General features: G+C 36.5%; 1 protein-coding gene across 2 annotated transcripts in view; it reads right to left on the bottom strand.

The window, feature by feature from the left end:
* LOC113512678 (clavesin-2-like) overlaps window positions 1–20,084 on the bottom strand; it is a 37,930-nt gene that overhangs the window by 11,195 nt on the left and 6,651 nt on the right. For both annotated transcript variants that reach the window (XM_031907192.2, XM_031907193.2), the window contains exon 2: window positions 12,635–12,804. In XM_031907192.2, the coding sequence (XP_031763052.1) occupies window positions 12,635–12,785 (151 nt within the window). In that variant the 5' untranslated portion in view covers window positions 12,786–12,804. The remainder of the gene's footprint in view (window positions 1–12,634; window positions 12,805–20,084) is intronic.

Below are 20,084 nucleotides of genomic sequence, written 5' to 3'. Positions count from 1 at the left end.
ATGTTCATCGGTTCAAAATTTAAGGACTGATGTGATAGATGTACATTAATACATTAATGTATTTAGTAATATCGTTAAAAAAATATATTAAAAAAAAAATATTAAAAAAAATTTTTAGTCGTAACTAATATTTATCACATCAACTGTAATGTTTGATTGAGTAGTACAGTTAATTATTGCGTGGTTTAACTAATTCATTTACTGTTGTTTCTGATAATTGTATATAGGTAGACTGTTAGATTGTTCAGTATTTTTCTCACGACTCGGTGGCATAACAATAGGGCAGTAAAGCGAGCAAAATGCCACAAGCACCTAGCCAAAGGGGACCACTAGTCCCAGAGTTCGTGAACATAGAAAGATTCTAATAATAAAGTGCTTTCCAAAAAAAAAAAAAACTACTTTAACTGTGGCAAAACTAGTTAGGAATCGATTTTAATAACATTTTTATGGAACCATTCTGTAAACATATCATTAGTTGCAAATCCGATTGGAAAAAATAATTTTTCAAATCTGTTTACAATTAACAAATATAAAAAAAAAATACAACCGGATTGAGACCGTCCTTTGTTTCGAAGTCGATTGAAAAAAAAATTACTTCACTCAAGACATACAAGAATTATAGAAATAACCTAACTATTATTACATGTATCACATCTCCATATTTAGAACAAACAGAATTTTTCATCGTATCGCCCACCAAACTGTTTATAATTACTCCTCTCCATCCAAAGGTTGCCTGGAAGAGATCGCTTTTAGCGATAAGGTCGTCCATTGTTTTCTCATTGTTATTATTTCTTGTAACTGTTTATATTTATAATAAGTTTACTATTGTGATTTTGGAGGAAACAATAAAGAGTATCTATCTATCTATCTATCTATTAAGACGAAGAGAAGCTATGCAACTTGGTTATTGTATCCACTTTTGTATAATAACACACTTTTTTTTTATTGACAAAATGGGAGGGTCCAATCCGATGAATTTGTCACGGGCCCCAGACGGTACAGTTACGCCACTATCATGACACAAACGTTTTTGTTTGAACTGTTTATCGTTCAACTACCAACATTGTAACATTTGTTCCGCTACTTCATGTGACAGCTATACTAGTTTCGAGTACTGTTCTTTGTTGTTTATGCATTGCTAAATTTAAACACTTCAATGCCAAGTCTGTTTGGAGATGGGGTGTCTTTTTTTTTAATGGGTGATAATGGAATGATAACCCCAGCCGCGCTATCAGTATTCACCGGCGAGGCACCAGTGAAGGATAATAGATGAGGCCGAAGCAAGTCAGTTAGCCCATCGTGATGAATTCAATAAGAATTGTTCACGATGGTTTCCAGGGGGAACCACGTGGAGGTCGATGTAATAGGGTATATTGCTAACAATAGGGGAGTCAATCTCCATTCCTAACAATCCTTTTCCCCCCGGGGGCGGGGGGTTAGGTCGTTTTAGAGTCACATTTGTTTGGGAAAGACGTTCAATTTCTCTGAGAGAGAAAAGCTAATAATGGCAAATCTATGACTAGCTTTTTACCTGCTACACGTGAATTTTAGAAGTAAGAAAAGTAATAAAATAAGAATAGTAATGTGGATCCCTTTCCTCCGGGCATGCTTATGTTTAGCAGTGGACAGTTAACGGCTGACGTAAAAAAAAATCCAATTTCGGCAGTAGGTGAGAAAGGGATTGTTAGTAATGTGGTCTAATAGCCCCATTGCGGAGGGAAGGGATTGTTAGCAATGGAGTTTGACAGCCCCATTGCTAGCAATATGCCCTATCAGGTCAACCTCCGCGCGGTTCCCCCTGGAAACCATCGTGAACAATTCTCGTTGAATTCGTCACGATGGGCTAACTGACCTGCTTCATCCTCGTCTATCATCCTTCACTGGTGCCCTATCAGCGTATACCGATAACGCGGGTGGGGTTACTCTTTCATTATCACCTATAAAAAAAAAATAGCCCCATTGCTAGGAAAAGATCCTCTCAAATCGACCTCAACGCGGTTCCCCCTGGAAACCACCATGGTTAGTTCTTGTCGAATTCATCATAGTGGGCCAACTGACCCGCATTCATTTTCACCTATCATCTTCCACTTGTGCCTCGTCGGTGTATACCGATAGCGCGGGCGGGGATACCATTCCATTTTCATATATTAAAAAAAAAATTCGACAGTATGTGTTGTTTGCGTATATGTCTCGAATTTTACAATGTAGTAGGCTTGTTTTTTTTACATTTATTATTTATCACCGACGCGTCTCGACGTCAATATTTACGTATTACAAAATGCGTCAGCCATCAAAGAAATCTAACAATACCGTGCTAACAAAAGTTGTATTAGCGTTGTATGCCTCGTTCTATTGTTGTTTAAATTAAAATTAAAATAACTGTTTATACTATTATAACGCTATTAAAGAACGCCCGATAAGTACTGTGTGTGCTGAGAGTTAAAAAATCGAAAGTTAGCCTACTTAAACATCAAAATTAAGCCCAAAGGTTGAGAGGGAGGGGCCCTTAATCGATTTATAAACTGGTTAACCTTATATTAACTAATCACTAACAGTCTTTTTACACTTGCTTAATAATATTTTTTTTAAGTAACAAATTTGTATAAAATTTTTAACGACAATAATTTAAAATTGTGTTCCACAAAAAAAAAGGTTCAATCATGACAAACTTAATTATTTGATTTAAAATAAAAAATAACAGCGTTTTTTTATTTAAAAATTAAATTACTGAACCGATTTTGATAATTTTTCTATGGCAATAATATGAAAGTAAATCCGTTCAGATAGAATAACGTATATAACGATAACGGTATAACGATATTGTAAAAACCAAGCCCAAACTTGATATTTACAACGATTGTCAATCTGTATTCATGGCTAAATTAAAATGTTGATGTACCTCGCCATTGCATTATATTTATTTATAATTTAAAATAATTACATTACAATTTCTATTATTTATATTATGTTATTATTCATATTGTTAATATCTTTACTTATTAATAATTTAATTTCATTTTAATGTTTATCAAACACAAGGCGTGCTGTGGTTGCCTATAAATGTAAGAACAGTTAGACGTAATCTACCAGTGTATTGTATTGAAATGTTTCGCTGTATCTTATGTCGGTAATCCTATAAATAAATAAATAAAAAAGAATTTTCCAAATATATTTACAACTAGTTATGAAGGTAACAAATTAAAAAAATACCACGGAATCGAGAGCCTCCATCTAAAGTTAGTTGAAAAATAAAACAAGATGGCGGAATTCATCGTAGGAAAATATCGTAAGTGTTCGTTTTTTAAAGAGCTTTGTTTAATTAAAATAACGATGTGGAAATATTTCGATTTATTCGACTATTAGTCGACTCAAAAGATTTAATTCAAGTATATACTATGATGCAACTGAAGTTAAATAAAGGTTTTATTTAACTTTAGTTTTGTTACAAAGAGGCTTTTGTTTCTTTGTCACCTTTTTACGAAATAAGGAAAGGAATTGGATGAAAATTGGAAGAAATAGATTTAAGACTAAAATAGGATTTTTTCTTTGTTTCGTTTTACGTAGAACTACATACTGTATCACGGATTTGATGGAAATGCGAAGAGAAATATACGTTGAAAGAAATATAAATTCCACGCATTGCAGAGATTCAGTGGATGCAGGTGATTCAGGACCGTTCCTTATGACAGTCTATGGGGGAGGCGTATGTCCAGCAGTGGACAAATGTCGACTAATATGACGTTGATGACTACTTCGTATGCATGAATTTCAGAAATAGGAAAGTCAATTGCGGCGGTTGCCAGTCTGCATATTAAACGTGGCAATTACTGGCAACACCCTTCTTATGGGGAAGGCTATGTTCAGCAGTGGACAGTAAACGGTTGATACAACAACAACAAGCTTGAGAAGGTATTATTAGTAGTAGAGATTAGTAATGCCATTGCTAACAAAATACTCTGTCAGGTCGACCTCCACGCGGTGCCCTCTGGAAACCATCGTGATTGATTTATTGTCCAGTTCGTCACAATGGACCAGCTGACCTGCTTCATCATCGTCTATCATCCTTCACTAATGCCCCCGCCAGTGAATACCGCAGGTAGGGTAACCAATTCATTAACAACTATTAAAAACAACAAGAAGCTGATGCAAAAATTGTATACATACACTCCACTATCCATGCGAAGTCGGGGCGAGTCGCTAGTTATTATTAGTTTAGTACTTTGCACCGCATAAATTATATTTCGGTTTTCCCAAAGACTGTTTAGCAGTGTATGCTATATAGCTTTAAGTTCGTCTTTTGTATACTATTAAATTATTATTCTTTGTACACGTAAAAATACATAATAATACATGTAAAAATGCATTTAAATTTGAATTTTAACATAAATAATATACAAACATTACAATACAAAAGTGATCAATTCTTTTACCGTCACTGCTATCAGCATCTGGAATGTAATCCCTGTAGATCTACGAAGAGCACCCAGTAAGCATATTTTTAAAAGAAATTAATTATTTGTTAAGTCAACAAAACCAACTCTAGTTACAAGTTTTTTTTTTATACAACTTAGAATGGCAAACAAGCTGACGGCCCACCTGATGGAAAGTGGTAACAGTCGCCTATAGACATGAGCAGTACCATGGACATAACAGAGTATACTGTTTCGCCCATGATACCCCCATGCATTGTCATTCCTGAGGACTCAGGTGTTATTCCTCTGTACCCAGTAAATTCACGCTATATCCCACCCTTCAAACCGAAACACAGCCATGCAAACACAACTGCTTCACGGTAGAAACACGAATGGGACAGAGGTGCCCAAGCAATCGACTTTGATACTCAATAATTACTGTATTTCATAATGTCTACCATCATTTATATATACATATTATAAGTAACGTGATTAATCCTGACGATGATCTTGAGGAACTAATCGATTTATTTAATTAATTTTGTGATAAATAAAAAACGTTGTCCTGTTATACAAATGTTTTTAATGAGAATAAAACTTTTACTGTTTTTTTTTTGGTCGCCATGGCAACGCATGTCTTTCTCAGTTGCCAGTATTATTATTTACTTATTAATCTAAATAATTGGGGGGAAAAGGATTGTTAGTAATAGAGACTGAGAATCCCATTGCTAGCAATATACCCAACCAGGTCGACCTCCTCGCGATTCTCCCTGGATACTATCATGGTTAATTCCTGATGAATTCATCATGATGGGCTAACTGGCCTGTTTTCATTCTCATCTATCACCCTTCACTGGTGCTTCGCCAGCGTATCCCGTTAGTGCAGGCGGGGTTACCATACCATTTTTACCCATTGAAAAAAAAATCTAAATAATTGAACTATACAACGCTCTACAAATATATATATATATATATATATATATATATATATATATATATATATATATATATATATATATATATCTCGCTGAGTTAGAACGTAAAGTTGCGGATGCTGAGCTACGCGCACAGCTCGCCGCTATAGAGGCTGAGAGTAGCGTACATGCAAACTCGTATGCAAGCTCGTGTATGAGTAGCAAACAGGTTGAAACGTGGTTGAATAATAACCCGGGTGATGGCCCGTTAGCAGAGGAGCCGATCGATCGGCAAACCGGCATTAGTGCCCCAGAGGTCCCTGCGTCACACTCTTTAGGCTTACCATTTCATCCTACTACTTCTCACAACTCTGTCAGTGATCCCCAGGGACAAAAGTACACGGGGAGTTTTGACGCACAATTCATAGCTAAGGCTATAAGTGATTTAGGTGCAGTCTTAACAAGTAATAAATCGAATAACTGTCATATCAAGTTGCCGTTATTTGATGGCAGGTGTGCTACTGAGTGGCTTATTTTCAAACGTACATTTGTAGATACGGAAAAATTCTATTCAGCAGGTGAGAATCTCGCACGCCTAAACGGTGCGTTGCGTGGAGCCGCGCGGGAAGCTGTTCACGTCCTATTGGTATCGGCGCGTGACCCACAGCAGGTCATCAGTGCACTCGAAACTCGATTTGGATGTCCCGAGATGATTATGCTACAAGAATTAAATTCCGTCCGAGCCCTACCGAAAGTTAGTAGCGAAGGAAAGGATTTAGGTATTTTTGCATGTCGAGTGAAAAACTGCATTGAAATAATGCGAATATTAAATCAGGCAGATTATTTAGGTTCACCTGAACTTTTCAACGTATTAGTTAGCAAACTGATTCCACTTTTACGTATGCGTTGGTTAGATTATGCAGCTAGTCATACTGAGGGAGGTAGTAAACTCGAGGTATTATCTGAGTTTCTTGTACGGGAGAAACATTTACAAAATAAATTTGGAATAATTTCAGACACATATCTACATCCATCGACCTCTCATACTACTCGTAATACATCAAATCACACACATAAACAGGGTAAGTATCAAGTTAATTGCAATACGGGAAGCGTGAGTTCAGGTTCATCTAAAAAACCTAATAAATCAAATGTAAATAAATCTGCAAACATATCATGCATATTTTGTAAACAAACAGAACATGACATTGTCGTATGTGACAAATTTTTATCTTTATCTATAGATGACAGATGGAAATGGGTAAAGGCTAATAAGGTTTGTTATCGTTGTTTACGAAAAAATTCGCATAGATTTAAATTATGTAAAAATAAATCTACGTGTGGTAAGGATGGTTGTTTATTCAAACATCACTTTCTTTTACACAACAATAGCGTAGAACTTAACCTCGTTGCACATGCAGATGTAGACATTGTAGATTCTGATTCTTCTACATCACAAAGCGACAAAAATCAAATAGTAAATACTCGCACAACTGAAGAATGTGCTGTCAAAGTTTCAGCTCATGCTACCACCACTTTTCCGAACACACTTTCTCGTTCTTTACTAAAAATAATTGCTGTCAGAGTGTCTGGTCCCTGTGGTACTGTCAACACATATGCACTATTAGATGACGGCTGTACTACAACACTGATTGACGCGAAAATTTCGAAGCATATTGGTGCTGTAGGTCCCAAAGGTCGTGTGCATATTGACTGCTTAGGTGGACTTTCGAAAGTGAGTGATTTTTGTTTAGTTAATTTTACTATTCAAGGTTTACACAACGAAGATTCCTTTCAAATTCACGGTGCTCGTTCCGTTGACAATTTAGGTGTAGCTTATCAATACGGTATTCAAGCTGACGATTTGAAGAAATATCCTCATCTTTTCGAGATTGCCGATGAGCTTTGTTACGAAAACGCGCAACCTACAATCGTGATAGGGATTGATAACTGTCACTTGATAGTACCTAAATTAATACGAGCGGGTACTGCTACTGAACCGATGGCTATTAAGACTGTTTTAGGTTGGGTTGTATGTGGACCTATTAGTAAAAGTAAAATAGGAAGTGGTCGTGATATAATAAATCACGCTACAGTTTTTGATGATTGTCAATCCGATAACATTCAAAACTTTGAAGAGATAATTAAAGAACATTATAGATTGGATTCAATTGGCATTGTTAAAAAAGAATATCGCGGTAGGTCGGACGCGCATGCACTCAAAATTTTGGAAAGCACAGTGCGACGATTGCCTGATGGACATTTTGAAGCTGGTCTTTTGTGGCGTCCTGATATTAGTGTCGTGCCAAATAATTATAGATTAGCACTTTCACGTTTTCGTAGCTTAGAAAAGAAAATGAAAAGTGATGATCAATACGCGCAGTTATATCGTGTGAATGTACAAACTATGATAGACAAGGGCTATGTTGAGGAATGTCACAAGTCACCAATAGGTATTTCCTGGTATCTTCCGCATTTTGGGGTGACACATCCGCATAAACCAGGAAAATTACGCATTGTTCATGATGCTGCTGCTAAATTCCAAGGGGTCAGCTTAAATTCTTTATTATTACCCGGTCCTGATCTCTTACAGCCCCTTCTTGGTATACTCATGAGATTTAGGGAAGGCCCTATTGCTTTAACAGCCGATATTCGAGAGATGTTTCCGCAGGTTAAGATAAGGGAGCAGGACCGAGACGCTCAAAGATTTTTATGGCGCGATTATCACACGCAGGACATTAAAATATATCGCATGTCTTCAATGATGTTCGGTGCTTGTTCGAGTCCATGTACCGCGTTGTATGTTAAAAAAGTAAATGCTGATGAATTCCAAGGAGAATTCCCGGAAGCAGCACATGCCTCTGTATTTGATACATACATGGATGGCTATATAGGATCGCAGGACAACATTGAGAAAGCAGCTCGTTTAGCTGCAGATATTGTAGAGCTGAATAAGCGAGCTGGTTTTGAGATGCGCGGTTGGGTATCCAACAATCCTGATGCCCTATCACTTTTATCAAAAGACTTGGTTTCTACTTGTATCAAAAGTAGAAACGAGTCCATAGATTTAGGTAATTCGAACAACGACGTAAATGTTCGGACTCTAGGTCTTATTTGGCAGCCTAATATTGATACAATTTCGTTTAGTATTGGGTTCGAAAATGATAAATTGCCACATCAGATTACTAAACGTGATGCGCTTTCTTATGTAATGCGTATTTATGATCCTCTTGGTATTTTAGGACCTATAGTTTCCAGAGGGCGTATCATGTTTCAGAATATATGGCGTAAACGCCTCACATGGGACGACGAGTTACCTCAAACCGACCTGAAGATTTGGCATGATTGGTTTCAGGATCTAAAATTGGTATCTAATCTCAAGATATCACGCTATTACGGTTTGAGTGAACCCGATGTATCCAAACGCGAGCTTCACATCTTCTGTGATGCTAGCGAAATGGCTTATGCAGCAGTTGCATATTGGCGGATGATTTTTACAAACGGAGATGTGAAGGTCGTTCTCATTTCCAGTAAGTGTAGAGTAGCCCCATTAAAGCCGACCTCCATCCCCCGTTTAGAACTCCAGGGAGCGTTAGTCGCTGCTCGTCTAGCGTCATTCATAGTCGAATCTCATAACCATAAACCAACAAAACGATTCTTTTGGACTGATTCGTTAAACGTGCTAGGGTGGCTCCGGAGTGATGCGCGTACCTATAAGCCATTTGTAGCTCATCGTTTGGGTGAGATACTCGAACTCACACTAGTCAATGAATGGCGATGGGTTCCAACGCATAGTAACGTGGCTGATGATGCTACGCGTGTTAATCGTATTATTTTAACACAGTCGTCTCGTTGGCTTGTAGGTCCCAATTTTCTGTATGACAGTGAGTCTAGTTGGCCATCCTCTCCACCAGTATCTATGGCTGGTAGCTTGGACAAAAATGACGTAGAACTTAAACCGTCTACTCGTCATCACTCATGTGTTGTTAATCTCATTACGTCACAGCCATCTCCCATGCCTCTTGTAGTTAGCTGTGACAGACTAAGCTCCTGGTTGAGATTATTAAGAGCAACGGCAAGAGCTCATAAATTCATTACCTTGCTGCGTCGGAAAGGCACTTCTGATATTACGGCTGAAGATTTGTCTGTTGCTGAAACACATTTACTGCGACATAGCCAGTTAGAAACGTTTGCGGAAGAACTTATACTCTTGAAAAATGGTCAACCTCTACCACGGAAGAGCAAATTGTTCACTCTTTCCCCGGTTATCGATGATCAGCGAGTCATCCGTTTAAAAGGCAGGATTGATCGTGCAATAGACGTCGAAGATCACGTGAAGCGCCCTATTATCTTGGATGCTCGTCATCGGACTGTGCGTCTACTTATTGCCTATTATCACGAAAAGGCAGCTCATGGCAATACAGAGTTGGTAGTGAATGAACTCAGACAGTTTTATTGGATCATTCACCTTCGAAGCGCTGTTCGATCTGTTGCTTACAATTGCAGAGTCTGCAAGATAAGACGTGCTACACCGTATCAGCCTCCTATGGGAGACTTACCCGCTGCCCGTGTAGCTCATCACAAGAGACCCTTCAGTTTTACTGGTCTTGACTATTTTGGACCTCTTCAAGTTGCTGTTGGCCGACGTCGTGAAAAGCGGTATGTCGCTCTTTTTACATGTTTGGTAACTAGAGCAGTTCACCTAGAATTGGTACATAGTTTGAGTACCGATGCCGCTATTATGAGTTTACGCAGATTTATTGGTAGACGTGGGGTTCCTACAGAAATCTGGTCGGACAATGGGACGGCATTCGTCGGTGCCAATCATTTATTGAAATCTTTGTATGGAGCTGAAATGGAACTGTTTGCTGCAAATGAGCGTATTTCTTGGAAATTCATCCCACCATCTGCTCCTTTTATGGGCGGTTCATGGGAGAGATTAGTGAGGTCAGTGAAAACCGCCATGCAAGTCACTTTGAAAGAGCGTACACCCAGTGACGAGATTTTGTTAACTCTTCTTATAGAGGCAGAAGCGCTCATAAATTCCAGACCTCTCACTCACGTGCCCTCTGACCCTGATCAGAGTGAAGCTTTGACTCCTTTCCATTTTATACTTGGAACTTCGTCAGGAAAACCAATACCTGCACGTCTAGAAGACCGAGACCTCTGTAGTAGAGCAGGATGGCAAAGGGCCCTACGCCTCGCAGATCATTTCTGGTCCAGGTGGGTTAAAGAATATCTGCCAACACTATTGCCTAGACGAGGGCAGGGTATTGCGCCAAGAGTGAATGTGGGGGACCTGGTGCTAGTTGTAGATGATCAACAACCGCGTGGAACGTGGCTAAGAGGTGTAATCACTGCAATTTATCGAGGACAAGATAGCATTGCTCGAATAGCCGAAGTACGGACGCCTATCGGCTTATTTAGACGTCCAATGAGGAAGTTAGTGCCCCTGCCTACGTAAAAAAAGGGGAGTGTTACAAACTCCTTTGTAATTTGTAATTTCTAATATTGTATTCTTTTAATTATTCATTTTTTTATAAACTGTCAGTATAACTTTTCAACACGAACCGGCGTTTTCTTTCTAACAATCAGTTCACAATAATATACATACAAATATATATATATATATTTGTATGTATATAATGGTCATATTACAGTGGAATATTTAACATAATGTTTATGTATTATATGTGTATTTCTTATGTATTTTTTACCACATCTGCCCTTCATACGCTTTCTGTTTGTACCTAATGGTTAGCTGATAGAGAATGCAATATGATATTAAGCTCGCCACTTGTACAAAGTTTTATTGTGCAATAAAACAATAAATAAATAAATCAATCATACAGTATAAACTATCTTTATTGTTGTTTTTCCAATCGAGAGTTCACGAGATGCAACCGTACTAGCTTTCACTAATTTCGTAGGGCATTTAGTGGGCATGCCATTATAAAAAACTTTCACACCGCTGCCCTACACTGGTGGGTACTCGAATAGAAAAACGCATTTCGAATGGGAATTCTATCACAGTGAAAAGGTTTTTTGTTTGTTTTCAAACGTTCTTTATTTATCATAAGTGATTACAAATATAATAAATTCTAGTGTACGTAAGCCTAGAATTTACAATCAGCCATAAATCGTTTGGCGAGTAATATACACTCCTTCAAACATTTAAAATAGAAATACAAGTATCTATAATTCTACACAACATAAAAAATTTACATTACATGATGTAACTTATTAATTATAATCATAAAATAAACACAAAATGCATATATTTGTAAATTATGCATTATAACAAAAATCGTACAATTATTTTGGGAGGGTAGTTTGTACCCAAATAGTACCAAGTTGGTAACATACATATTAGTTATTACTATTAGCGAGCGGCAGGTATCAGCAATCATGACTGTCGAGAGCTGTGCGAACAATAGAAATATAAATGGTGCGTGCCATCTTAATCCTTACTTCAGTATGCAAAGTATTTAGTATGCACGGTGAAAAGGTGAAATTAGAATAGATAGATGCTAAAGGTACAATTACTTACATAGTGAGTGAATATTTATATATATTTTTTTTTTCATATTACCGCTGAACATAGGCTTCCTGTTATTGGGGAAATTTGGCAGCAGTTACCACGGTTGGCAAGCGAATTGGTAACTGCAGTTAGGCTTGGCGATGTTTTAAGAGCGACACTTTAGATAAAGTTTTGTTTGAGAAATCAGTTCAGCGTACAATAGGACTAATATACCCGAAGAAGGTAAAACCCCTAAAATAATATTAAATAATATTTAAAAAAAAAAGTGACACTTCCACCTTTCCCTTGATCTTTACTCGCCTATTACGACACCCACAGGAAAGGGGTAGCCCATTCTATGCCGGGACCATACAATAGAATGTTAGAAGCGTAGAATCTACCAAAACTGTACTTTTACTAACAATACAATTGTTTAATAAATCATTAAATCACTATAATATTTACCAGAGGGAGACTTTGTACAAAAGTCGATTGCTTGGGTACCTCGGTCCCATTGATATTTCAACCGTAAAGCAGTTGTGTTTGCATGGCTGTGTTTCGGTTTGAAGGGTGGGATATGGCGTGAATTTGCAGGGTACAGAGGAATCACACCTGAGTCCTCAGGAATGGCAACGCATGGGGGTATCAGGGGCGAAACAGTATACTCTGTTATGTCCATGGTACTGCTCATGTCTATAGGCGACGGTTACCACTTACCATCAGGTGAGCTATCAGATTGTTTGCCATTCTAAGTTGTATAAAAAAAAAAAAACTTGTCAACTTACCTTTTATCATATCCCGCAGCTCCTGGAGCGATTCTGATCTTGTGGCTATATTCTCATTGCATAACTCCGCAGCCAGGTCTAAGAACTCCTCATTCTCTTCAGTATTCAACACTTCGGCTTCAAATGCTATTTCGAGGAAGCTCTCGAACATTATGCCAGCCTGGTAGATTCTGTTGAAATGTTAAAGAGAAAGAAATATAAAAAAATTGACAATGCAGAAAAACATAGTATAAAAAATACATATGTTTGGGGCAAATAGTATATAATTTTTTTTTGTATGTTTGACATATAGAATGTAAAATTTTATCTATTGATGAAATTTATGCATTGTTGGTGAAGACGATCCCTTTGGCACATTTTTTTTTTATTATTTCAGCCGATAACTGTCCACTGCTGAACATAAGCTGTGTATTTTTCATATATTTTTAATTTGAAAAGATGCTTTTTTAATTATACAGCACTATCATACCTACTTGTACTACAATCAGTCCATTACCTTAAGGTTGTCTTGAAAAGATTGCTCTCAGCAATAAGACCGCCTTACTGTACTTATACAATTGTATCGTTGTGTTTGTAAATTGTCTTATTTATTTCCTATATTGTATAATGCAAATAAAGTATACTCATTCATTCATTCATTCATAAGCCTTCATTATAAGGAGAGTTTTGCCAATAGTTGCAACGCTTGGCAGGCGGGTTGGCAACCGCAGTTAGGTTTTTGAGATGTTTTAAGAGGGACGCTGCTGCCCATCCCTTAGTCGCCTCTTACGACGCCCACAGAAAAGGAAGGGGTAGCCCATTCTATGCCGGGACCGACACGGCGAACAAATTATTGTAATAAATATTAATAAGTACGTTATTACTAACAATGATTGTATCATTATTATTACAAAAAAAAAAAAGAAATACGCAACGATATAACACGCAACTTCTCAATTGCGTAGGCGGCGTTACCATTCCATTTTCGTCCATTAAAAAATACCATGTAATTTTCAACATGAGAATAATCGAAATTGCTAGAATCTACCATTCATTAACGAGGGAGAAAGCATTTTTTTATTACAAGACTTTTTTATTTTTAGATTTTTTATTTTAAGACAATTGCTGGTATAATTGGCTGTCCCATCCTAAAATATTGGATGGGACAGATTATCAATGCAAGAGAGACATGACCGCTCATTTACTAACATAGGTTAAGTAAATGAGGTTTGTGCGAAAGAGGTTTGTTTGAATCGAAGCATTTGGCGTTCCATTGTTTCTGCCTACCCTAATGGGAGACAGGCGTGACAGATATGTATGTATGTATGTATGTTAAGTAAATCTGTAACTAGCAAAATGGGCTTTATGTTGTCTGACTAAATAAATATTATTGTATTGTATTGTAAAGTCTTTATTGCACATAATTCATATTGAGCACTGATAAATGATTTAATATACAATGGCGGACTTATCCCATAAAGGGATCTCTTACAGTCAATTCAATTCGCGAAATTTGAATTTTTACACAAATTCTCATCTCCCTTTTTAAGGAGAGGAGATGGCAACTAACCCCGGCAGAAGCACAGTCGGCCGGGGTTCAGGGCCCCAGGGAGAGAAACCGGCGTACAATGCGGGCAGAATCTAAGAGCACCGCTTTCTGCATCTCTCCCGGAAGTGAGCCGCCTCGGAATACCAACCGTCCGAGATGTTGTTCCAGACTGGTTGGGATAAGACCGTTCACCGACAAAACGATTGGAATGATTTCGGTGGACGTCACCCCCCACCACCCCCACATTTCGGTCACCTCGTGAGCCAGGTCGAGATATTTTATTAATTATTACTATATTTAAATTTTAAACACGAATGTGATAATAAAAATATTAAACGAACGAAGGTACCTGTTTAAATTATTTTAACTAAACTCAAAGTGTTAACAATGTCGGTGATTTAAATTATGCACATAATATTTATTATTACTTGTAATGCTATCGCGTGCGATCAAATTGGATCAAATTAAAATTAGATATATAGGTAAGTAGTGTATTACGTGTAGATTGTAAATGATTTCAATGATACAATTTTGAATTGTAAACAAAAATTTGTTGATCATCACTATTAGATTAAAAGTGTATAGTTTTACCAGAGACTATGTACAAAAGTCGTTTGCTTGGATACCTCTGTTCCATTCGTGTTTCTACCGTGAAGTAGCTGTGTTTGCATTTGTTTCGGTTTGAAGGGTGGGATGTGGCAATGAATTTACAAGGTACAGAGGAATAACAGTTGAGTTCTCAGGAATGGCAACACATGAGGGGTATCATGGGCGAAACAGTATACTATATTATGTTCATAGTGCTGCTCATTTCTATAGGCGACGGTTACCACTTTCCTTCAGGTGGGTCGAAGTTGCGTAAAAAAAAGTTGTCATCTATTATATATATTTTTAATTTTTTATTTATTCATTAAAATAACTTTATTGACCAATATAAAATATGGTATAAAAGGCGGACTTAATGCTAGTAGCATTCTCTATCAGTCAGCCTTAGGGATAAACAGTGAATCACGAACGCGGTACTTCACTATTCCCCAATAGTTTTTAAATTTCAAATTTCGAAACAAATCTATTTCGATATAAACATAATTTCTGTTCAGTTCTATCGAGTGAAAGCCTTGTATGGATTGCTGGCAAATTTGAGTGGTAAACCCTTTATATCGGATGTCGTTTTAAAAATTTAAATAAGTAAGTGTTAAGTCAACGCTACGCAAAGTCAAACAACAAAGGGCGACAAAGGTACATAAACCGTAACAAGGTAAAATTAAGGTGTAAAATTGATGTAATCCATTCAGCTACTTTTGTCGCCGTTAACTGGTCCATTAACAGTTTCATTGTACAAGCCGGTCTATAGCCAGTAGACCAGAACGACCGACAATAAAGTATGAGCAAAAGTAATTTGTTTGGGTACCTCTGTCCCATTCGTGTTTCTACCGTGAAGCAATTGTGTGTGTTTTTTTTTAATGGATGAAAATGGTATGGTAGCCCCGCCTGCGCTAACGGGATACGCTGGCGGAGCACCAGTGAAGGGTGATAGATGAGAATGAAAACAGGCCAGTTAGCCCATCATGATGAATTCATCAGGAATTAACCATGATAGTTTCCAGGGGGAACCGCGAGAAGGTCGACCTGATTGGGTATATTGCTAGCAATGGGATTCTCAGTCTCCATTACTAACAATCCCTTGACCCCCGAAGCAATTGTGTTTGCATGGATGTGTTTCGGTTTGAAGGGTGGAATATGGAAGTGACTTTACAGGATATAGAGGTATAACACCTGAGTCTGGAGGAAAAGTATTGTTAGTAATGGGATCTAACTGATACACCCTATCAAGTCGACCTCCACGCGGTTCCCTCTGGAAACCGTCATGAATAATTCTAGTGAAATTCATCACGACAGGCTAACTGACCTATCTTTTCATTTTCACCTATCATCCTTCACTGAACCCCGCCAGTGTATACCGTTAGCGTAAACAGGGTTACCATTCCATTATCCATTATCCATTTAGAAAACACCCGAGTCTTCAGGAATAGCAATGCATTGGAGGTATCATGTGCGAAACAATATACTCTGTTATGTCCACGGTACTGCTCATGTCTATAAGCGACGGTTGCTACTTTCCATCAGGTGGGCCGTCAAATTGTTTGCCATTCTAAGTTGCATAAAAAAAGGTTTTGTTACCTAAAACTCTATCTATTGTTGTTGGATCTTTACGCGAATGATGGCAACCCATTTGTCTGCGATAGCTCTCTAGTAAACTTGAAATTCACACGATTATGTGTTCATCTTTTGTGTTTATTTTCTGACTGCGGTATTGTATACCTATTACAATGATAATAATATAATTTATTTGCTGAAAAACACGGTATACAGATGGTAGTAATAATATGTTAGAAACAGGCGCGTTTTGCCAAATCAATGGCGTGCAAAATTTTAATATTTAAAGTAACTTCTTTTCAAATACTATTAACAGAATATTATTTATGTGCTTATAAAGTAGAATTATTCTTTTGTCCAAATATTACGTTAAGAACGCTTGATGCCGTAACCTAAAGTTGACACAAGTTTAAAATACTAATGACCATACTTTGAGCAGTGTCGACAACCTCCGCCTCAATTCCCGCTCATTCTTCTTTCTTTTATTCTAATTCCTTTACTGTCCAGGCAGTTCACCTGTAGAACTCACTACCTGTATCTATTTGGCGCGTGAGAATTTTGCAAATAGTTGCCTCGCCTGGCAGGCGGATTGGCAACCGCAATCACACTTTAGAGGTGTTTTAGAACGCTGTTGCCCATCCGTCATCGTCCCTTTGTTGCTTTTTCCGACACCCACAGGAATGGAAGGGGTGGCCTATTCTATGCCGGGATCACATGGCCACATATATTAATAACATTTGTAAATTATGTAAATATTTATTATTGTTGTTCAGATTTCTGTTTTGCACTACTTCTGCCCATTCAGTACTTCCTATGTCACTATACTAGGTTGAAAATACTAAAATTGACAATGATACTAATAAAATTATATAAAAATATGTACAACTACATTAAATTGCATTAAATGATATAATTGCAGTAAGTGCTTTATATTATTCCCAAATTCGTGTATAATATAGTACATATCATATATGTGTAAGTATATTTGTTATTCATATATATTTATTCGTTTATATATGTAATTTTAGTATGTATGTATATCAATAATTAGTAGTACCGCATTCGAGTATTCTGACACTTCCCTATGGTTGACTGGGAGAGAATGCTTTTAGCATTAAGTCCGCCATGTACACATATTTGTACTAATGAATAAATAAATAAATAAATATATTAATTAAAATAAAACATATGGAAACAAAAATTTTAATTAGGAATTTAATAACATTGATGAAATTGAATTATTTAATTATTGAAATTTTTATGAAAATTTAAGGACCGACGCACTCCTCGCTTCTAATTGCTGCGCCCTACAGGGTCTACAATGTACTGTATCAATTACTAACATCTTTTATAATAATATTGTAGAATGCAATAAATAAATTGAATTGAGTTGAATTGACTGGAAGAGATTTTTTTTTACAACGCAGGGGGCAATCGAGCACGCGGCTCACCTGATGGTAAGTGACTACCGCCGCCCATGATCACCCACAACACCATCTCTTTTACAGATAAGTTCACTAGTTCTTTGTTACATGTCTTAGTACAATAAAGAATATATAAAATAACATATTTAAAAAAAAATTAATACGTGTAAATATGCAAAGGTTTTTATTACTTTTAAATTGAGTTTGAAGTCTAATGCTGTATAAATAGCATTAGACTTGACAATTTAGGTTTGACAAATTATTTATTATCACTTTGAATTTATATTATCTTGAGATACCATTCAACTAGTTGTTGCTGGTATGTATGTATTTATTATTAGATTACAATCAGTAGGTATATATGTAGTTTATGTACATAATAATACAAACTCGAGAATTAAACTGCTTCCTTATTTAGTAATAAGTGACTAAGACGCGATAATTATTGTTATACACGCGATACTTGTTGCCATGTTCTGCTAACCTAGTACATGTCACATGACATTGAGAAATAAAAAATAAATAAATCTATCTAATATATAGCAATATATATATATATATATATATATATATATATATATATATATATATATATATATATATATATATATATATATATATATATATATATATATATCTCTGAATTCGTCACGATGGGCTAACTAACCTGCTTCATCCTCACCTATCATCCTTCACTGGTGCCCCGCCAGCGTATCCCGATAGCGCAGGCGGGGTTACCATACCATTATCACCCATTGAAAAAAAAACCAACAAATAGCTCTGACCGCACCATTACAATACAGAATAATTCCTAACATAAAAAATAAATACACTCAAGACTCGGAATTAATTCATGAGCACATTCAACTTTCTGCATTTATTGTTTCGTAAAATAAAATAATGCATACATTTTACAATTTAGATAGCTGTGTTATGCAGAGCCATCTAGAAATAGTCTATTTCATTGTTTTTTTTATACAACTTAGAATGGCAAACAAGCTGACGGCCCACCTGATGGAAAGTGGTAACCGTCGCCTATAGACATGAGCAGTACCATGGACATTACAGAGTATACTGTTTCGCCTATGATACCTCGCATGCGTTGCCATTCCTGAGGACTCAGGTGTTATTCCTCTGTATCCAGTAAATTCACGCCATATCCCACCCTTCAAACCGAAACATAGCCATGCAAACACAACTGCTTCACGGTTGAAACACGAATGGGACAGAGGTACCCAAGCAATCGACTTGTGTACAAAGTCTCCCTCTGTTACAACTGTAGAAACCGTAATAATTTTAATACAGTAGTTTTTACGCGATGCCAGAACAAACATACAAACGAACAAACGGACAGATAGACATTAAATGTTATAACAAGATACCGAAGGATATATGATCAAAGGCTATTTATACACTAAACGATTACTCGAATGTTAAACGTGCATGGCGTTAGTCGATCATGTACGTGCTTATTAATGATCATGTAATTTTAGACATACGACTAGTATTAAGACACATAATTTTAGACACATTTAAATAAATAAAGTGAAAATTTAAATAATAAATCATTGTAAAGTGCGATAATTTATTCAGAGTTTGTTCTTTTCAGTTTTGGTTGTAAAGATAAAGATAAATTTATTTGCAAACATGTGTACGTAGTAAGTGCAAAGACATACTTGTTGTTCATTGTAGGATTTGTATAGTCCTAACATGTTTTGCTAACATTAGCGTGCAAAATATTCTTTCAAGGACAGTGGCAATTACAAGTGCCTTACAAAGTAAATCTATGCTTTCTATCTATCTATGCCTTACAAAACATATTAACGTTTTGTAAAGATTAGATATAAACTAAATACTTAATGTTATTGTTAGGAGACATGTTTTTTATGTATTTATTGTTAAGCGTGTTGAGTCTCCCATCCAAGAAATAGGTATTGGCGACCCGCGCGCATGCTAAAGGTAAAGGAGTTAAGGAGCCGCCTGAAAATTAGCGCTTTGTAACTACTTCTCGCTGGAGCTGTACATATATAGCAACAGCTGAGGGCTCCTATTACCATCAACATTAATTGTGTTTTTTTTTTCTTTTTATTGTTTTAATTTTTTATTTTCTTAATACTGGTAATAAAGGTTATCTATTTATCTATCTAAAATATAAATAAAATATATGTTAAGTTTCTCGCGGGCTCTTCTCAACAGACAACAACCTTTCGAACGCTGCATTAGATTAAAAAAAAAATTACGATTTAAAAATGCGTGTAAATAAGTCTATTTGAATAAATTTGAATTTGATAGACAAAATATTTAAAATATTTTTTATACAACTTAGAATGATAAACAAGCT

This window comes from Galleria mellonella, unplaced genomic scaffold, assembly GCF_026898425.1.
Source record: "Galleria mellonella isolate WM207_F2 unplaced genomic scaffold, CSIRO_AGI_GalMel_v1 utg32, whole genome shotgun sequence".
Lineage (NCBI taxonomy): Eukaryota > Metazoa > Arthropoda > Insecta > Lepidoptera > Pyralidae > Galleria > Galleria mellonella.
The sequence above is the reverse complement of the archived record's forward strand: the minus strand, read 5'-3'. Positions and strand labels throughout refer to the sequence as shown.